Raw genomic sequence first — 18,497 nt, 5'->3', positions numbered from 1 at the left:
CATTATTTAAAGATAGCTTAACACCAGTGCATGAAATAGCAAATTCTTCCTTTTTTTTATCTCTGCATGTCTGTGTGTGATTCCATGAAAGGAGCTAGTGTTCACCACTAATAACGTGCACTCGCAGAGAAAATAATTTCAGTGGGTTCAAGGTGAACTTAATAAAACAGTGCACACAAACACTTACATAATATTTCCTGTTTTTCGTGTAGCAGAGACTGAGGTGTGTTAACACTTACGTGTGTCCTCAACCTCATTGACCTAACTTCTGGAATGTGTTTTGTCAATGTTTTTATTTCAGGTGTAATTAATGTTACATTTTACAGCTTTTCGTGTGAGATGACCATCTGCAACCAAAACAAAAAATGTTTTAATATCTAATGAGTTTTAATTGCTGTTTCAATGTCAAATCTAAGGTACTGAAAATTAATAATAATAATAATTTAATTATAACATGGCATGTTTTTTTTTTTTTTTTAATTCTCATCTGACCTTGGGAGAAAAATCCACACTGTCCCCCTAATGTCTGATTAAAGAGTTTGTTTGAATCATTTTTAGTACAAATATGCAGTACAGTATATGCACCAGATTATAAATCCCAAAAACCGTCAAATAACTGTAGATTAGCATCCACCTGATATCTGTTAATCAGTTTCAGAGACAACCTTCGGACTTGTTTTTGGCTGACCTGGCTTGTGATGTCAGTCGGCATTTACCAGTGCCACAAAGACACAAGAAAAAGTTGGACCTCCAGCGTGACTAAGACTAAGTAATTGTGCACAGCGAATGCTAAGGATATGCACTGTGACCCATAGGTAAACTGATTCAACTGAGACTACAATTATAGCATGATTCCTTCGGGTATCTACAGTATCCACACACTCATGCTACAGTACCATCAGTCCTGGGTCATGACAACAGTAAAGCATCCTGAGACACATTCATGTGCAAGGTTGCTAATCAGGCCAAGGGAGTAGGCTTACTCACAATTTTGGGAACAAAACATTAAAACTCCCCAGACCTTAATCCAACTGAGAACTCGTGGTCGATCCTCAAGCGGCAGGTAGACAAACAAAAACCCACAAATTCTGTCAAACTCCAAGTATTGATTATGCAAGAATGGGCTGCTATCAGTCGGGTTGTGGCCCAGATTTGATTGACGACATGCCAGGGTGATTTGCAGAGGAATTGCATAAACCTAATGTAATTGTCGATAAAGGCCTTTGACACTTATGAAATGATTGTAATCTGCAAGATAAAAAAGATCTAAAAGATCTTCAGTGTTTTTAGATCTAAGATAAAAAAGATCTAAAAACACTGAAGCAGCAGACTTTGTAAAAATTAATATTTGTGTCATTCTCAAAATCTTTTTATGGTGGTGGGATTGTTTAGATTTTTCTTAAAGTAATCAAAATTATAAACATATATTCAGATTATGGCAAGTAAAAGACACACCAGCAAAAATTGCAGATATCATTTGCACTAACAACAAACCTGTTTGCATTCGTCTCAACTCTGAACGCATGCACGTGTGGGGAAAAAGAAATGTCGTTCCCGTTTACTTGTATTTGCTTACAGGCCAGTCTGTGTATCTCTGATGGAGACGTCAGCCATGACCCCTCCTCCAAACTGAGACAACTTTTTTTTTTTAAATAAAAAGAATAAACACGTTTGCATTTTCTTAACAGATTTCCAGCTTTTTAAGGTGTTTATAATCGAAGTCTAGTAGAAAAAGTTTAAAGTTACTTAGAATCTTAATAGGTGGCACGGTGGTGTAGTGGTTAGCACTGTCGCCTTGCACCTCCAGGGTCTGAGTTCGATTCCCGGTCAGGCTTGAAGTCTGTGTGTATGTTCGCTCCATGCTTGGTGGGTTTCCACAGGGAACTCTGGTTTTCCTCCCACAGTCCAAAGATATGCAGGTTAAATTTTTGTGTTTCCAAATTGCCCGTAGTGTGCCCTGCGATGGATTGGCACCCTGCCATGCCCCAAGTCTCCCGGAATAGGCTATATTCATATTTCCAAAATTATAAATATTTAAATCACATACTTTTTGTCATGTAATGATCTACTGTGTACGATGTAATAAATGTCTTCCTGCCCTTTTCTGCAGTTCACAGGACATTGAAGGTACTTACTGCAGTGCCCCTTAGGAAACAAGATTCATACCCTGCAAATTTATGTTCACACACACACAAATACCAATACTGCATTATCACAGTAAAGTGGATTTTTGAACATATTATTATTAATCATTGACCTAATAGTCAGCATATAAAAGTCTATATCTTGAAAAATCATATTGTTGAATAAAACACAAATGTAAACCAGAATATCATTACAAAAAGACTTTATTAAAAGGAATGGTGGGAGTACAGTCTGGATATTCAACACATTCTTTTTTCCCCCCACCACAACTGTACTGTACTGAGTTACCTCCAGCTGGAATGATAAAGTCTTTAACTGCTCACATACAGTAGATACTGATTTACTTAACTGTCATGACACTAAAATAACAAAATGTAACCCTGGTGTTTCTTTTTCTTTTTTATTAATCGTGTTGTATACCTAGCACCAAACAAATGCTAAATTTAAATTTCTCTCTTTTTTTTTAAATCAGTACCTAGGGGAAACAGCATACAAATAAGGAGATATGGGATGAATAAATAAGAAACCCAAATAAAAATTGACATTTCATCCTAATTAAAAATAATTATAAAACTCAGTAACTGCATGTTATGTTCTTATAGACTGTGGTTCTTTTTTGTTATTATTTTTTTTTACCCTTATTTATTTTTTAAAAAGAGTACAATCACAGCAGCGTCATCATCTGTAAAAAAAAAAAAATCACATTCTAACGCAATACTGAAAGCAAATCCGTACGCGAGACCTGAGACGTGAAAATACCTGATTAAGTAGAAGATTGTCTTACGACGGTTCAAGGAGTGACTCCGGAGTGATGATGGATAAATAAAAATGTTACAGTTTATAAACTACTTGTCAGGCAGATCACATTTCTCGAAGATTTCACACCAAAATTCTGAGACTTGTGTTTAAAAAAATGTAAAAATGATAATGAAAATATTTGCCATGGCTTTCGAGGACGCGCGTAATTCTTCACGCTTTGAAGAATTTAAAAGAATGCAATCTTTTGGTAGTTTAGCTGTATAAACCATTTGGGGATTAAAACCTAGGACCAGCCTTTAACCTCAGTTAATGAATAAAACTTGGAAGGAAAAAAAATATATAATTAATTAAAGCTCCCTTACCAATGAGAAAAAATAAATAACTTGGACTACAGAACAACCGATGAAACAATCCTTCTGAAAAACAACGTTCTGTTTTTGGCTTCGTTTCCTATACAGTACATTTAAAGCTATTTTTCCTAAAGGCCATAAAGGACTCAGGGGTGCATAGTTAAATTTCATTTCAATTTCATAGTCAAATCCTACATTTTTCCCTTGAAAGAGAACCTTATTCACAAACAGGTGATAACGGACGCAGAGGCTTCAATTTCAGCAAAATTGTAGGTAGTTTCGATGGTGACCAAAGTCATAGGTCCGACTGGGTTTGGAATAGAAATCTACCGCCATATACGTGCTCATTGTTGATAAGGTTGCACACCTCTACCCTACAAAAAAAAGAGAGTTTGCTTCACTATGAATTAGATGCATGAATGAATCGAACCATGTGTTCGTCTACATTTCAGACTCTTTTTCCGAGCCATGAGAACTAGGGTTTTCCAATTCGGCACGTTTCTTGAGTAGAGGAGATTGCTCTGGTCTCGGTGGATCCTGGGGATCTGTCGCGTGTACCTCGCTCAGCTCCATCACCTCCTTCTTGCTGGTACGATCGGTAAAGTACTGCAGCAACCCGGCTCCAAAGGCGTCGCCTTCCACATTAATGACCGTGCAGGTGCGATCTCTGAAGCGGAAACATCAGGGGAATATTATTCCATGTAAAAAGCAAAAAACATTTTATATTATATTATTTAAATATTATTATAATAATAATATATTATATAATATAGTATTAAATAATATAAAATATATTATTTCACCCAACTTTTTTATAAAACCCCATCCTTTCTTGTTATCATAAGCTCGCTTACATTTCAGAAACACTGATCGTTTATTAGCCAAAACATGGTATTGGTCTCATCCAGATGAAAATTAAAATCTCCTGATCCAAGCTTTGTTTTTTTGTAAATATGCATACACATTTATATTTTTTATTAAATAAAAAGAGACACATTTGCTAATTACAATTTCATGCCCTTTTATGTAGTGTCTGTAACCATTTTGAAGGCAAAAGACAAACCTGAAAAAGTGTATTATTCTAAAATGCTAAATTGTTCAGATATTGCAACAAGAATTTGGCATGGTTACGGACACTACAGATTTTTTTTTAGCTTTTACCAAAAAAAAAAAAAAAAATTTAAACAACTATTTTTACAGGTCATATGCTTCTAGAAGCTTGAAATTGTCAAGAAAAATATGAATAATTAGCATTTTAATTTATTGTTAAAGCGAGACAGTGTAATGCTGAAAAATGGCAATTTTTGAGGCACATATAAAATCATCTCTCCAAAATGACTGATTTTTTAAATATAAAAAAGTCAGATAAAAAGTCAAATCTGTATAAATCATTTAAAAAAAATTATTAAAAGATTTTTTTTTAAATAAACCAAAATGAAAAGAATAAAAAATGAAATAGAACTGCTGTTGCATTATTAAAGACCTGGTTGCTTTTTATATAAATCTATATAAAAAGTCAGAATTTATAATCTATAAATAAATTAAAAAAAAGCTAAAAAAAAAAAGAATAATCAAAAAAAAAAAAATTCAGATGTATATAAATCATCTATATAAAAAGACAAAGTTCGCAACTTGAAATTTTTAGGGACTCAGGGTTGTTCACTTCCATGTTGCACAAACTTCAGAAGTAACTTCTTTGACTCCAATTTTTTGTAGTAAATGTATAAGATAAAAACTAATTAAATCAGCCCCAACACTGTGTTTCGTCCGTATGCATGTTTTACTCACACAAGCCAGTCGACAGCCAGGATGAGAGAGAGGTCATTAGTTGGCAATCCCACTGCCTCCAGGATGATGGCGAGCGTCAGCACACCTCCAGCAGGGATCCCCGCAGCACCCACACTTGATGCCGTAGCAGTCACCCTACAAGAGGAAAGGAACGATATGAAGAGGAAAAAACGATTAGGCTGATTCATAGCTTGTTGCATCACACATTTATACTTAAAGTGATTGGATGGCTGCACTTACAGTATGGTGATAACTTGGACAAAGTTGAGCGAGACGTTATTTAACTGTGCGATAAAGACAGCAGCCACACACTGGAAGCAAGCGGCTCCGTCCATGTTGACGGTGGCGCCGATCGGTAGGATGAAGCGACTGATTTGCTTGGATACGCCGTTGTTCTCCTCGACACACTTCATCATCAAAGGTAGTGTTGCAGAACTAAACACACACACAAATACACAGCGCATATTTAAAAAAATAGAACACTGGAACTTTTATTTTATTTTTTTAATGGAACTCATTCAGAATTCACTGCGCATAAATAAAAAAAAAAGGCTTGCAATTATTTTCTTTCTTTGATTTCGCCTTAAATCTTAATCATTGGTCGTGGCTTCTTTAGTACAAAGTACCCCAAAGTTAATGCGGCATGGCACGGAGGCTTGTAGAACTGCTGTTGCATTATTGAAGACCTGGTTGCTTTGATAGCGGCCCTCAGCCCATCTGTATTGTTGGATCGTGTTCCTCTGGACAATACTTATTAATAGACTCTCTATGGGAGGGTCAGGCGAGGTTGGATAACCATTTATATACAATACAAAAGTAGTAAAAGTCTGAGCTGAGCAGCTGGCATACAAACATCTGTATACAAACATCTTCAACTTGTCTCTCATACAAGCAGTCATTCTGTATTTATTCAAGTTTGCCAAGCTGGTTGTCCCAGAAACCATCAATCCGTTTCAGTTTCCCAATGGAACGTGGTAGCTATGGCCCTTACATACAATTCAACACCTGGACTACAGCAGAACATTACATCATCACCTAGGACAACACTGTAATTCCACTAAATATACAGATGATACGACCATCCCAGCCCTCACTAAGGATGGGGACGAGTCCGGTTACTGTAATGTGCAATGAATGCTAGAACATATGACGGTTTCACTTTTTGTATTAAGTTTTGGGGAACAAAGAAAAAAAACTTCATGATAATCTAATTTTATTATATGCATTAAAAACCCAAATGAATCTGTATGCTGGGTCTTATACTATCTCTCCATTTACTCTTACACACTCAATCATCATATACACCGCTTTATCCTGTATACAGGGCCACGGGGGGCCTGGAGCCTATCCCAAGAGACTTGGGGCATGAGGTGGGGTACATCCTAGACGGGGTGCAAATCCATCACAAGGCATGCACACATTTACTTACAATGGCAATTTTAGTAAGGGGAACGCCAATTAGCCTGATCTGCAGATCTTTGGACTGTAGGAGGAAACAGAAGTACCCAGAGGAAACCCAGCGAGCAGGGGGAGAACATGCAAACTCCATGCACACAGAGACCGGGAATCGAACCCAGACCCTGCAGGTGCAAAGCGACAGTGCTAACCGCTAAACCACCGTGCCGCTGTATTGTATTAGCAAAAAATAAAATAACGTTTTAATAAATAAAATATAGGCCTGTGAAATTGACCATGATGTTTGGACCATATTTTAGTAAGAACTACAGTTGATTCAGGTTGTTTAGTGTCAAAACACAGAAGCTGCACCTGCATGAGGGTATCTAACTGACATATCATTGAAGAAGGTCCGTTGTTTCAGGCTGAATGCTCCTTGATTCCTTACCTGGACGAGGTTCCGAAAGCGGTCGCCAAAGCGGTGATCAGGCCCATGAGAAAAGTGTAGGGGTTCTTCCGAGTGATCACAAAGTAAATTAGTGGCAAGACGACCAGGCCATGCACCGCATGACCAATCACGCAGCAGGCGATATACTTTCCCAAGCTGGCAAACAGTGAGCCTACATCCTCCATCTCGACGATCTTGGCAGCCACCAAGAACATGATACCCAGAGGGGCGTACCTACAGAACATCACAAAAACTCAGGATACAAATACCTACTTAATATTATGAACATTACTTAACAACTGATATAAGCTAATAAATATTAGTATAGGAATGCATTTTCATGTAGCTTGGGTTATTTACCACATGATCCAGGACACGAGCACCATGGTAGCCTCGTTGAAGGAGTTAAAGAACTTAATCAGAATCTCCCCTTCCGCTCCCAATTTCCTCAAGGCCACGCCAAAAGCCATAGCAAACACGATGAGGCCCAGAATGTTCATACCATCCACATCTGTACCCACTGGAACCTGAACATGAGTACACACACATGAGTGTATACCTGCACAAACAGTTTATAACGGTTTAGCTTTAAAAAAAAAACAAGAGCCTACCTTTTCCAAAGTCATGTTGGTATTGTTCAACTTCACAAACTTGTAACCAGTAGCATACTGCGGGAAACGGAGAACACACACGGAATATTTAACTGATAAAAAGATTAGTTTTCAGTCCTAATTAGTTTAAATGAGTGCACGCTGATGTGAATGCGTCCACAACCGTGAAATGATACAAATATATAAATTGGTCTCCTGCTTTATTGTTTTTAGATCTTTTTGCCAGATGTTACTATGGTGTACTCAAGTATAATTATAACCCTTCTTTTTCAAGCCCTGTGTGATTCGCCCTGGCATGCGGTCAATCAACTACTGGTCCACATCCTGACTAATGGCAGAATTTGGGTGTTTTTATTTGTTTAACTGCCTCTTGAGAAATGACCAAGAGGGCTCCATGGAATTAAGGACTCAGGACATCAAATTTCAATGTTTTGTTCCCTGAGCCACTTAGTGATCACTTTCGTCTTATATCAAAGTGCTCCATCATGCTGGAACAGGCACTGTTCATCACCAAACTGTTTTGGTCAGTTGGGAGAAATTGTTCTTGGAAGATATTTTTGCACAATTCTTTATTCATGGCTGTGTTCTTAGGCAAAATTGTGAGTAGGCCTACTCCCTTGGCCTGATTAGCAACCTCACACATGAATGGTCTCAGGGTGCTTCACTGTTGGCATGACACAGGTCTGATGGTGGCCCTCACCTTCATACATTTCAAGAAGGGCAGCAAAGAAGCCACTTCTCTCTAGGAAAAACATCAGGGACAGACTGATATTCTGCACGAGGTACAGGACAAGGTATTGCCGAGGTCACTTTCTTTGATGAATCTGATTGTTTGGGGTATCTGAAAAAAAAAGCTTGTCCAGGGAAGGGAAGGGGGCACTACCATCAGTCACACCAACAGTAAAGCAACAGCAAGACCTACTCAATAATAAGCAGGTGATCATACGCATTAAGGAACAGTTAAATAACATTTTCTTCAAGGTTACAAAACTTTTTTCAGGTTCCGCTCAGAGCCTTTTGGACAAATAATAAACAAATCTAATAAAATCCAACTGATAATCAGAATTTAACGGAAAGGCCGAAGGCCATCACAGACTTCTTGCCCAGACACAAGCTTCCCGAACTGATTTACCCCTCACCATTAGGGTGGAAATAAAACAAACGCACATGATTGGCTACCACCACCACCCCTCCCCCGAGAGCTCCTGGCTACAGATAGCTGAAGCGGAATTCGAACTCATGATCTTTATATGTCAGATGTTAGATGTCGTGCCACTCTGGGGACGTCTGCGCACTCAGCAAAAATAGTACTATTTTTAAAGCTTTAATAGTGCACTACTTTTTAATACTGCACAACACAGGTGTGTGTGAGTGTGTGAGAGAGAGAGAGCGGGACTTACCGACTGAAAAGCAGCAGACACCAGGTTGGAGGGGAAAATGTTTCTAAAAGGAAAACAATATTTGAATTAATTTTAGGAACTGTGCGAATAAAGCAAATGGGACTAAAGAAGATTAAACTAATTAAAAGGATTTCTCACATATTTATTTAACTGCAGCTCATCCGAGTTGCTTAAATAGTTTTTTGGTAAAAAAACCTTAAAAAGCTAAAATTGCGATATCTTAACAATTTTGCATTTTAGAATAATACATTTTTTCAGGTTTCTGTCTTTTCATTTGAAATCTAAATTGGCCAAGTTTCATCTGAATGACAATTTAGATCACAGAAAGATTTGAATTTTAAAACGTTAGGGACACTAGATAAAGTGCATGAAATTGTATTAAGAAAATGTGTTTCTTTTTATCTGATAAAAATAGAAATGTGTATGCACAAGAAATAAAAATAAAAAGCAGCATTGTGGATTATGGGAAATTAAATGGCATTATATGATCTTTTCTGAAAATTCACTTTTTAGCACCAATACCATGCTTTAGCGGAGAGGAGTATGCACTGGTGCATTTCATCACATCTCTTTTGTTTTGGTGGTTTTTAAAACCAAATATAAACTGCTTATGGCATATTTTTTTATTAATTTTCTTCTTTTTTTATTATACATATGCTGCATTTTTTCTTTTTTTAAATTCAAATTTTATGTCACATACACAGTCATACACAGTACATTACGTAGCGAAATGTTTCCTTGTCTTGACTGCCTGTGTCCTTAATATTTTTTAAACCATTAACAAGAAATAAGAGAAAAATAGAAAAGAAGAAAAAATAAATAAAAGAAGATAGACCAAAATATTAAAATTTTCAAAAAAACAAAAATATAAAGCATATCTGTACAAGACAAAAATTAATTTAAATGCAAATAAAAAGTGGAATGAATGAAAAAATTATTGAAAAAAGTCCAGAAGTGTGCAAATGAGCATCGTGTATGCAAATGTGCAATATTCGTGCAAAGGTTGCAATGTGTGTGCAAGTGTGCTATGTCCATGATTGTCCGGTCTACAGTGTATTGGGGTGTGTGCACAGATTAATAATGTCCATGAGTGTCCATTTCTGTGCAATTTTGCAAAAAAAAAAAAAACAACAACACAAAGATGATTAGTCCTGTATGTTAATCTGGTTGAGAGGCCGTATCGCCTGTGGGAAGAAGCTCCTCCTCAGTCTCTCCGTGTTGGCCTTCAGGGAGCAGAAGCGCTTTCCTCATCGCAACAAAGAGAACAGTCCAGTGTCGGGGTGGCTGAGTATTGAACAGCCATTGTTGTTCATTGTTGGGGGTGGGTATTTTATGTTACATATTGTTTACAAATTTGCAAAAAATTTAATCTCTCATTCTGGGGCATTTTGCCTTTTTTGCATGGAACTTTTTCTCACTTCTATAAGCTCATAACGACATACAAAAGTGCAAATATCATAATGATCTGGTTTAAAACTCCCTTCCAGGCTGCATTTACTCAACATTCACCTCGTCTCGCTAATACTCGTTCAATGTAGGGGTATACTGTTTATAGGGACTTGTTCTCTATAATGATGTATAATAGGACACAATAACTCGAAAATGCAATTTAAGCAGAAAAGTGGTGTACAATAACAATGTGATATCACGTAACACCAGATTAACCCTCGGGTCTGGGATTCAGCATGTTCTTTAACTTTCAGGTTAATGTTTTCATTCATTTCTGGTCTAACCATTATCCGGCGGTGTCCAAAGTACCCCGAAACCTGACAAACTTGTTATTGCCAGAGTATAACAACATTCCTTTTCTTAATTAACAGTCTTCATTTCTTGACAACTCTTCCTGTTTGTGGAGTTTCTAATCATCATAATAAGATGCACGCAAGTTTTTTTTTTTAAATAGTCTCCATGTTGTATTTATTATTTTGGGTAACACACGAAGTTTAGAACACGAAGAATCTGAACCCAACAAAACAAAACCAAAAAAAAAAGTGGTTACAAGGTGTTTAGCTGCAGGTGTATACACACGTTTGTATTCACAATATAAAGTCAACGGCTGTGGAGCTCTGAAACGGCTGCCATGTGCCTCACCCTTAGTGGAGATGGGAATGTGCTGCTGAACAATGATTTGGGTATTGGTGGCTCAGTGGTAGGTGTTTCGCCTGCCATGCAGAAGGCTCGGGTTTGATTCCCAGCCAATCAATCAATGCCCAAACCCCAGCCACTGGATGCCGTCCCGGTCCCAAGTCCGGATAAAATGGGAGGGTTGCGTCAGTAAGGGCATCCGGGGTAAAACCTGTGCCAAGTTGTGTGTGGATCGGTTGGTCCGCTATGGCGACCCCTCGACGGGAACAGCCGGAAGACTAACAACAACTTTCTGCAGCGTTAGTGTGTTCTGAAGAGACGAAAAGCTTCCTTTTAACAGTGTACAAAAGGTCAGTGTTGGGGCAAGCCTGGTCTGGTTTTCCTGAAGATAAAGCAACTCTAGAATTCTTCCAACAGTTTTCCGTGTTTGTTTTGAGTGTGTCACACCATCACACACACATCAGCAATAACACTAAAAGGTCTGACAGGTGCTGTAAATAACATTCGTTATTTCCTCATAATGACAACTTTAAAAACGCCTTGGTGCCCCTGCTACAGGACATTCAAGGTAATTATCACAATGCATCTTGGGGCATGAAATTCGTACACTGCAACAGGTATGTAATTACCCCCACCTGCATGATGCCTCTTTACCGCTGCCAAATACACATAAGTTGGTGGGAGGTAACTACTGCCTACAGTAGCTCATAGAGTATTACTTCATGCAAAACTGTGTGATTGAATTCTTAAATCTTCAAGTTGTCTATATATGATCAAGGTCTGTTCCGAGAGCTCGTTCGTAAGTTGAATTTGTTCGCAAGTCCAACAAACATTGGTTAGGTACTTAGATACTAACACAATTGGCTATCAAAAATCGCTTCTTTGATATTATTGTCGACATCAGTTGCTCGGCAGACTTCACGTTTCACGATCTTGTCCTTGTTCTTTAGAATTGTGTCAATGGTTGAACAATTACAAAAACGCTCCCTCCTCTGAACTATTTTCACGTTCTTCTCCATCGTTAATGCTTGATGTTTCTTAGCTTAATTCGCTGCTTTTACGCTTGCCTCCGGGCTTCCTGGGTAGTACTTTACACTACACCACAACGTCATGCTCGTATCTTCAGAATGTTTAGATGTAGGGGACTTGTTGCTGTGTATGTAAGTAAGCATGTGAAAAAAATACTCATATTTTCTTTGAATGCATTTTCAAGAAAGCATTTTCTTTGTGTTTGAATGATCAACATAATAAAGAAACTGGGACTTCTGGTTCTGGTTGTCCGGGCACATGCAGGGCTAGCATGGTTCTCTCGTACCTCGCTCATGCCATAAGCTTTTTGTAGACTCGTCATGAACTCCTTGTTCTTAACACTCTCCTCAAATCTGTGTACACCCAGAATGACCATTTCTTGGCAAAACCATGTCGTAGTTGATGTTCTTGCCAAGACATGATGTAGATGTAATGCTAGCTATTTTTTTTCTTCAAAAGTGGGGAAAGGAAGCCGACTGCTTCTTAAGCTTTTGGAAAACTCCATCCAAAGTGAAGATTTTTCAAAACTCGAAACGGAGATTCTGGCTTTTTGTAACGTCACCTTGTGCAGATGATGTAATTGTCTGTGTGCTCGTCTCCTGACTGCTGCTACATACAGTACAAAACTCCGACTACACACAGACCCCGCAGACATAGACGGCGGTTTCAGACGAGACCCGTTGGACTTCTACAAAGCGTTTTGTCTAGGCTTGTGATTGGCTCCCTGTTGATTAGGGAGGCTCCTAACAGCACTTAACAGGGCGTTATTTATCTAGTTATTTTTAAACTCTAGGTCGTATGGACAGAATTATATTTTTAAAGAAGAAGAAAAAATCTGTTTTTAAAAATACCAGGCTACATGTGGACATGGCCATAAACTGCTCCCCACCAACGTCCCCGTCCCCATCTTCCTGACACCTGTGCCCCTGTGTGACACGGTTTGACAGCTTATTGGCAGCTGCTTCGTATATCAACAAATCTGCCATTTGGTCCAGGGCAGGTTGGTCTGTAAACAAATCAAGTAACTGGAGGAGCTTTTTTTTTCCTGGAAACAACAAAATTCCCGCTTTGTTTACAATTTAACAGATTTCAATGAGGCATTGTGATATGGTATTGCAATATTCTGGTAAAAGAATTCTAAGAACCCTTGTGTAGCATGGATTCAGCTTACTTCTCCTCCGGTGGTATTTGGCCATCATCACGCTACAGTACTTGTGAGCTAGCTGGCAACCAGAGCAATGCTCCAGGCTGCGACTAAAATGGTTGCCAACACACCTAATGTGTTTATGTTGCGACTAATCTTTGCCAAGTCCCATTCCTAGTATTTATAGCTAGCAGTAATGCATAGCTGTGAAAGCTGCAACCTTACAAGGAATCATAACTAAATTGCACATAATTTTTTTTTTTTATCTAGGTTACATTGTTATTTTTCTGTACACCAAATTTTATGATCAGCAATGGATATACAGTACAGGGTGATTCATTTGAAATAGGCCCCGAATGTTCTGTAATAACACTCGCTATAATAAAGCATTCTGAACCCAAAAAAAAAAAAAAAACCTGCTTCAGTGAGAATCCGGGTTTGAGCCCCACCTTCGTTGGTTTGCCACACCCATGCTGCATCTGGTCCCAAGCCCAGATATTGGCGGCTCAGTGGGAGGTTTCTCGTATGCCATGGGAGGGTTGTGTCAGGAAGGCCATCTGACGTAAAACCTGTGCCGAGTTGTTTTGGGGATGGTCCGCTGTGGACGGTACACCCACCGACGGTGTATAAATACTGAACTATTTATTTATATGTAAATTAAAAAATTATAAATTCCATCAATTCCATCTGATGCTTGCTGTATTATATTTTTGGTGAAAAAAAATGTTTTGTTCTTTATCTAGAGATTTATTTGGTGTTCTTTTTTTTTTTAAGGTTGGCATTTACACTGGCATTACAGTGCCACGCAGACTTTTAGGCTTGTCCTTATCACATGGCAGGTAGCTGATGCAACCACGCTGAGTGTTACAGCAGCGTGCATTTTAATTGACCCACAAACACACACACGCGAGGACTTTAACAGGAAGTTTCTGTGAGCTTAGACACGTGTAACAGCTTACAGACTTTTGATTACTGATGAGTTACAGGTTGTTGCTTTGGGCGTAAAACCTGTGCCAAGTTATGTGCGGATTGGATGGTCCGCTGTGGCGACCCCTTGTTTCCAAGTTTAATTTAACTCATCAAAACCAAGTTAAGTTTACTCAATAAAATAGACATATTGCTGAAAATATTTAAACTTTATTTTTTGTTTTGTTTAATAATCGAACCAAAATAGTCACCTAGATAATTTATAGTGTGTCATGGTTTGTAATCCAGTCTGCCGGGTTATATAGATCAGTGTTATCTTTACTATTTAATATTTTTCCGGGTAAAGTTCATTTTCTTTCTCTTTCCACTTCATCATATTTGTACTTCATATTTGAAGTCAGATAAGAAATGCAAATGTTATAGTGATCTTATCCAGGAAACCTGCAGCTATCCTACTTATCCGTATTTGTTTACAGTCCAGTCTGCCCTGGACTAATATGGTGGACACGTTGACAAATCCCAGAGACGGGTCAAAGCAGTTTCTAGAGCTGCAGTCCGATCACCTGGTAAGTTCCCTGCGAAGTGGACTGCACAAAGCTATTCAGCCATTTGAAGCAAAATTCTGAACTGTAGGGAGAGAAAAACTCACTCATACCGCTTTATCGTGTATACAGGGTCGCAGGGGGGCCTGGAGTCTATCGCAGAGGACTTTGGGCATGGGGGAAAAACCATCACAGGGCACACGCACACACACTAACTTGGGAACACCAATTAACCTAACCTGTATGTTTTTGGATTGCGGGAGGAAAACTAAGTACTCTGAGGAAACCCATGGGGAGAACACGCAAACTCAAACATGCACCAGACCCGAGGCGGGACTCAAACCAGAACCCTGGAGGTGCAAGGCGACAGTGCTAACCACTAGGCCACCAAGTCACCTGGAACAAAATAAGTTAATTCAGAAGGAAGGAGCATGAGATCATGAAAGAGTCCAACAGCCCAGTCCTGGGGCACCAATAAGACACCTTTTTAATATACACACATTATATATATATATATATATAGCTTTTTATTTTATTTCACTAATTGCTACATTAGCTTTGCTTGATATATTTAGAACTGAAGATTGCTGTACACGTGTAGATACTGAACATTCCCACACGTCATTCACCAAGGCCAAGTCTTGACTTAGTGACAGGAACTTCCTGTACGCCCAGACAGACACGTGTTACCAGCTCACAGATTTTCCTATAACTGACGAAACATACCGAAATGAGGTTTGTGGCGACGGTTATTTTTTTTAATCTTTAAATTAAGATTCGCTCTCGTGTTGATACATTTCCGTTTTGATCTTGGGGAGACAAAAAGTTACCCGCGTTGGCTTTGATCCTCGCAGTTCCGTTGACGTCACACTGTTCCTAACACGTGTAAAAACTCGGATACAGCTGGACGGGGGGGGGGGGGAACATCACTCACATGACTGTAGTTGACTTACCTTATTAAATCTAAAAACGAGTCCACCACCTCCTTGCTTTCAGGTACTCCCTCGTCAGTGTAACTCATCTTTATGTTGCCTCCCTGTGATGTCCCAGGGTGGATGATGAACGCCATGATAACGCCGATTGCCGATGAGATGAGTGTGGTCACTAGAAAGAACAGCATGGCCCAGCCACCGAGCTTCCCCAAAGCTTTAGGGTCCAAGCTAGCAGCCCCGGACACGAGGCTACACACCACCAGGGGAATGATGATCATTTTCAGCAGGCGAATCAGGAGTTCTCCGGGAAAGCCGAAATGCATCACCTGCGTTTGGGTGAGGTTAGCCTGGCGCACTCCGAGTCCAATAAAAACGCCGATGATGACAGCAGCCACAGTCAGGATCACAAGTAAATTCGCCATGGCAAACCGTTTAAACTTCTTCAGGCATGTTTCTGGTCCGGCGTTACTCACCTCCGGGTCAGAACGGGAAGGTTCGCCGTTAGAGATGTGTCTTTCTATAGTTAACTTTTCGTCTGCCATTATTAGTTTAACAAGTGTCGATGACCGAACTTCGAACAAGACACGAGCTTTTCAGGCGCGACCTTCCCGCTCTTTATCGCTACAGCTCAGTACACGTAATGTATGAAGCCAAGGATTGTGAAATGTACCCTCGTGGGGGTGGGGGCTGTGACGTTCTCTGACATCACCCATTACCCAACCAATCAGCACTCTTGCGCGCGACTACTCCGCTAAGAATGAGAAGGACCACCTGACTAGAGATGAGAAACCCGGAACTGACGCCATCTAGTGGTTTTTTTATGTATGTGTGTACCCCTATAATTTCAGCAAACATTCTTCTCTAAGGACTCTCCCTCTCACTCACCTTCTATACCGCTTTATCCTGTATTCAGGGTCACAGGGACCTGGAGCCTTTCGTACGAGACAGGGTACACCCTGGACAGGGTGCCAATTCATCATAGGGCGCACACACACACACTACAGGAAATTTGGGGCTAATCTGCATATCTTGGGACTGTGGGAGGAAACCGGAGGAAACCCACCTAGCACAGGGAAAACCCACCTAGCACAGGGAGAACATGCACACTCATGCGGGAATCGAGCCTGGCCGGGAATCGAACCCGGACCCTGGAGGTGCAAGGCGACAGTGCTAACCACTACACCACCGTGCTGCCTCTCTTAGGACAATACCATAGAAATGACACTTGATAGCGAGACAGACTTTAACGTAGTCAATGTGCAGCTTGTATATCAGTAAGATTTACTGTGCTCTAACAATAATTTAACATTCAGCCATTCTTGTCAAAATAGCTGGCAACAAATGTGAGTACACCCTAAGTGATAACATCTGTACATCTTTAACCCTGCAAAGTCACATGTCCTATTCATCATGTTCATGTGTGTGTCAGTGGCCAAATACTGCATGTCTCCAGACCAAAATCCTATTGAGCACCTGTGAGACGTCCACCTCAAGCGGAAGGTGGCGAAGCACCATGTGTCTAAAATTCAGCAATTTCGTGACATCATTATGGAGAAGTGGAAGAGGATCCCAGCAACAATATCTACAGCTCTAGTGAATTCCATGCCCATGAGGATTAAGGCCGTGCTAGATAACAATGATGCTCACACAAAAACTTTGGATATAGTTTTGACGTGCTTACTTAGGGTGTACTCATTTTCGTTGCTGGTTATTTAGACCATCAAGTCTGCATGTTAAGTTATTGTTAGAGGACAGTAAATCTGTACTGATATACAAGCTGCACATAGACTACTCTAAAGTATATCCAATTTTCATTTCTATAATATTGTCCCTTGAGAACAGATAATAAAGTGGTTGCTGAAATGGGAGGGGTCAGTGAATACCAGTCAGTGCTGTTCAAACTCTGATAAAGAGGTGGAAAATAACCTGTTCTGTAGATACTTCACCACAGCAAGGTAGATTACAAAATATTTCACCCACTGCTGATTTCATCCCACTTCGGGATGCAAAGAAAAATCATGCCGCTCTGGAAAAGAATTGTGTTGATAAGCACAATAAGGAGGAAATTGAGCACTTGAACTCTTGTATGAAATTGTATGATTTTTTTAACAATTTATTTGTGAATTACTGTGTCAAATAAGTATTTGATTACTTCCTTATCAGTCAGATTTCTGACCTTTAAAGACCTGTTATTTTGCTTTTAAATAGTCCAGCTACACTCCGCTCATGATTCTAAATTAGTAGCACCTGTTTGAGGTCGTTAGCTCTCATAAAGACACCTGTGCACCCCACAATCAGCCAAAGTCTAAGTAGATACATGGGGTGTCAATGATGCTAAGAATGGTGAAGAATCAGCCCAGAACTACACGGGAGGAGCTGGTCAATGCCGTGAAGAGAGCTGGGACCATCGTTTCCAAGGCTACCATCAGTAATACACTAAGACGTCATGGTTTAAAATCTTGCATTGCACGGAAGGTTCCCCTGCTTAACTCAGCCCATGTCCAGGCCCGTCTGAAGTTTGCCAGGGACCATCTGGATGATCCAGAGGAGTCGTGGGAGAAAGTCCTGTGGTCAGATGAGACCAAAGTAGAACTTTTTAGTCTCAACTCCATTCGCCGTGTTTAGAGGAAGAAGAATGATGAGTATCATCCCAATAATACCTACAGTGAAGCATGGGGCTGGAAGCATTATGCTCTGGGGCGTTTTCTGCACAGGGGACAGGATGACTGCACTGTATTAAAGAGAGGATGAACGGGGCCATGTATTGTGACATATTGGGCAAAAACCTCATTTAAGATGGGTCTTGGCTGGATCTTCCAACATGACAATGACCCAAAGCACACAGCCAGGAAAACCAAGGAGTGGCTCCGTAAGAAGCATATGGACTATTTAAAAGCAAAATAACTGGTTTTTGAGGGTCAAAAATCTGACTGATAAGCAAG

The 18,497-nt window shown here is 39.7% G+C and overlaps 1 protein-coding gene across 1 annotated transcript; it reads right to left on the bottom strand.

Annotated features, from left to right (window-relative positions):
- Positions 1–3,665: 3,665 nt before the first annotated feature.
- Positions 3,666–16,209, bottom strand: slc1a5 (solute carrier family 1 member 5). Its single transcript, XM_053507102.1, has 8 exons — positions 15,577–16,209; positions 8,897–8,939; positions 7,497–7,553; positions 7,246–7,412; positions 6,886–7,119; positions 5,283–5,477; positions 5,043–5,177; positions 3,666–3,921 (listed from the first exon to the last, which is right to left on the bottom strand). Exons 1-8 carry the CDS (start codon positions 16,095–16,097, stop codon positions 3,696–3,698), a joined length of 1,578 nt encoding a protein of 525 aa, XP_053363077.1. The 5' UTR covers positions 16,098–16,209; the 3' UTR covers positions 3,666–3,695.
- Between the last annotated feature and the right edge of the window lie 2,288 nt (positions 16,210–18,497).

The sequence above is a fragment of the Clarias gariepinus genome, chromosome 11, assembly GCF_024256425.1.
Source record: "Clarias gariepinus isolate MV-2021 ecotype Netherlands chromosome 11, CGAR_prim_01v2, whole genome shotgun sequence".
NCBI lineage: Eukaryota > Metazoa > Chordata > Actinopteri > Siluriformes > Clariidae > Clarias > Clarias gariepinus.
The sequence above is the reverse complement of the archived record's forward strand: the minus strand, read 5'-3'. Positions and strand labels throughout refer to the sequence as shown.

Coding starts and splice junctions, on each gene's coding strand:
- slc1a5 (XM_053507102.1), bottom strand. CDS start 16,097: ATGGCAGACGAAAAGTTAACTATAGAAAGACACATCTCTAACGGCGAA. Junction 7,413..7,496: donor CCAACATGACTTTGGAAAAG/GTAGGCTCTTGT, acceptor ACTCATGTTCAG/GTTCCAGTGGGTACAGATGT. Junction 5,178..5,282: donor GTCCAAGTTATCACCATACT/GTAAGTGCAGCC, acceptor TTCCTCTTGTAG/GGTGACTGCTACGGCATCAA.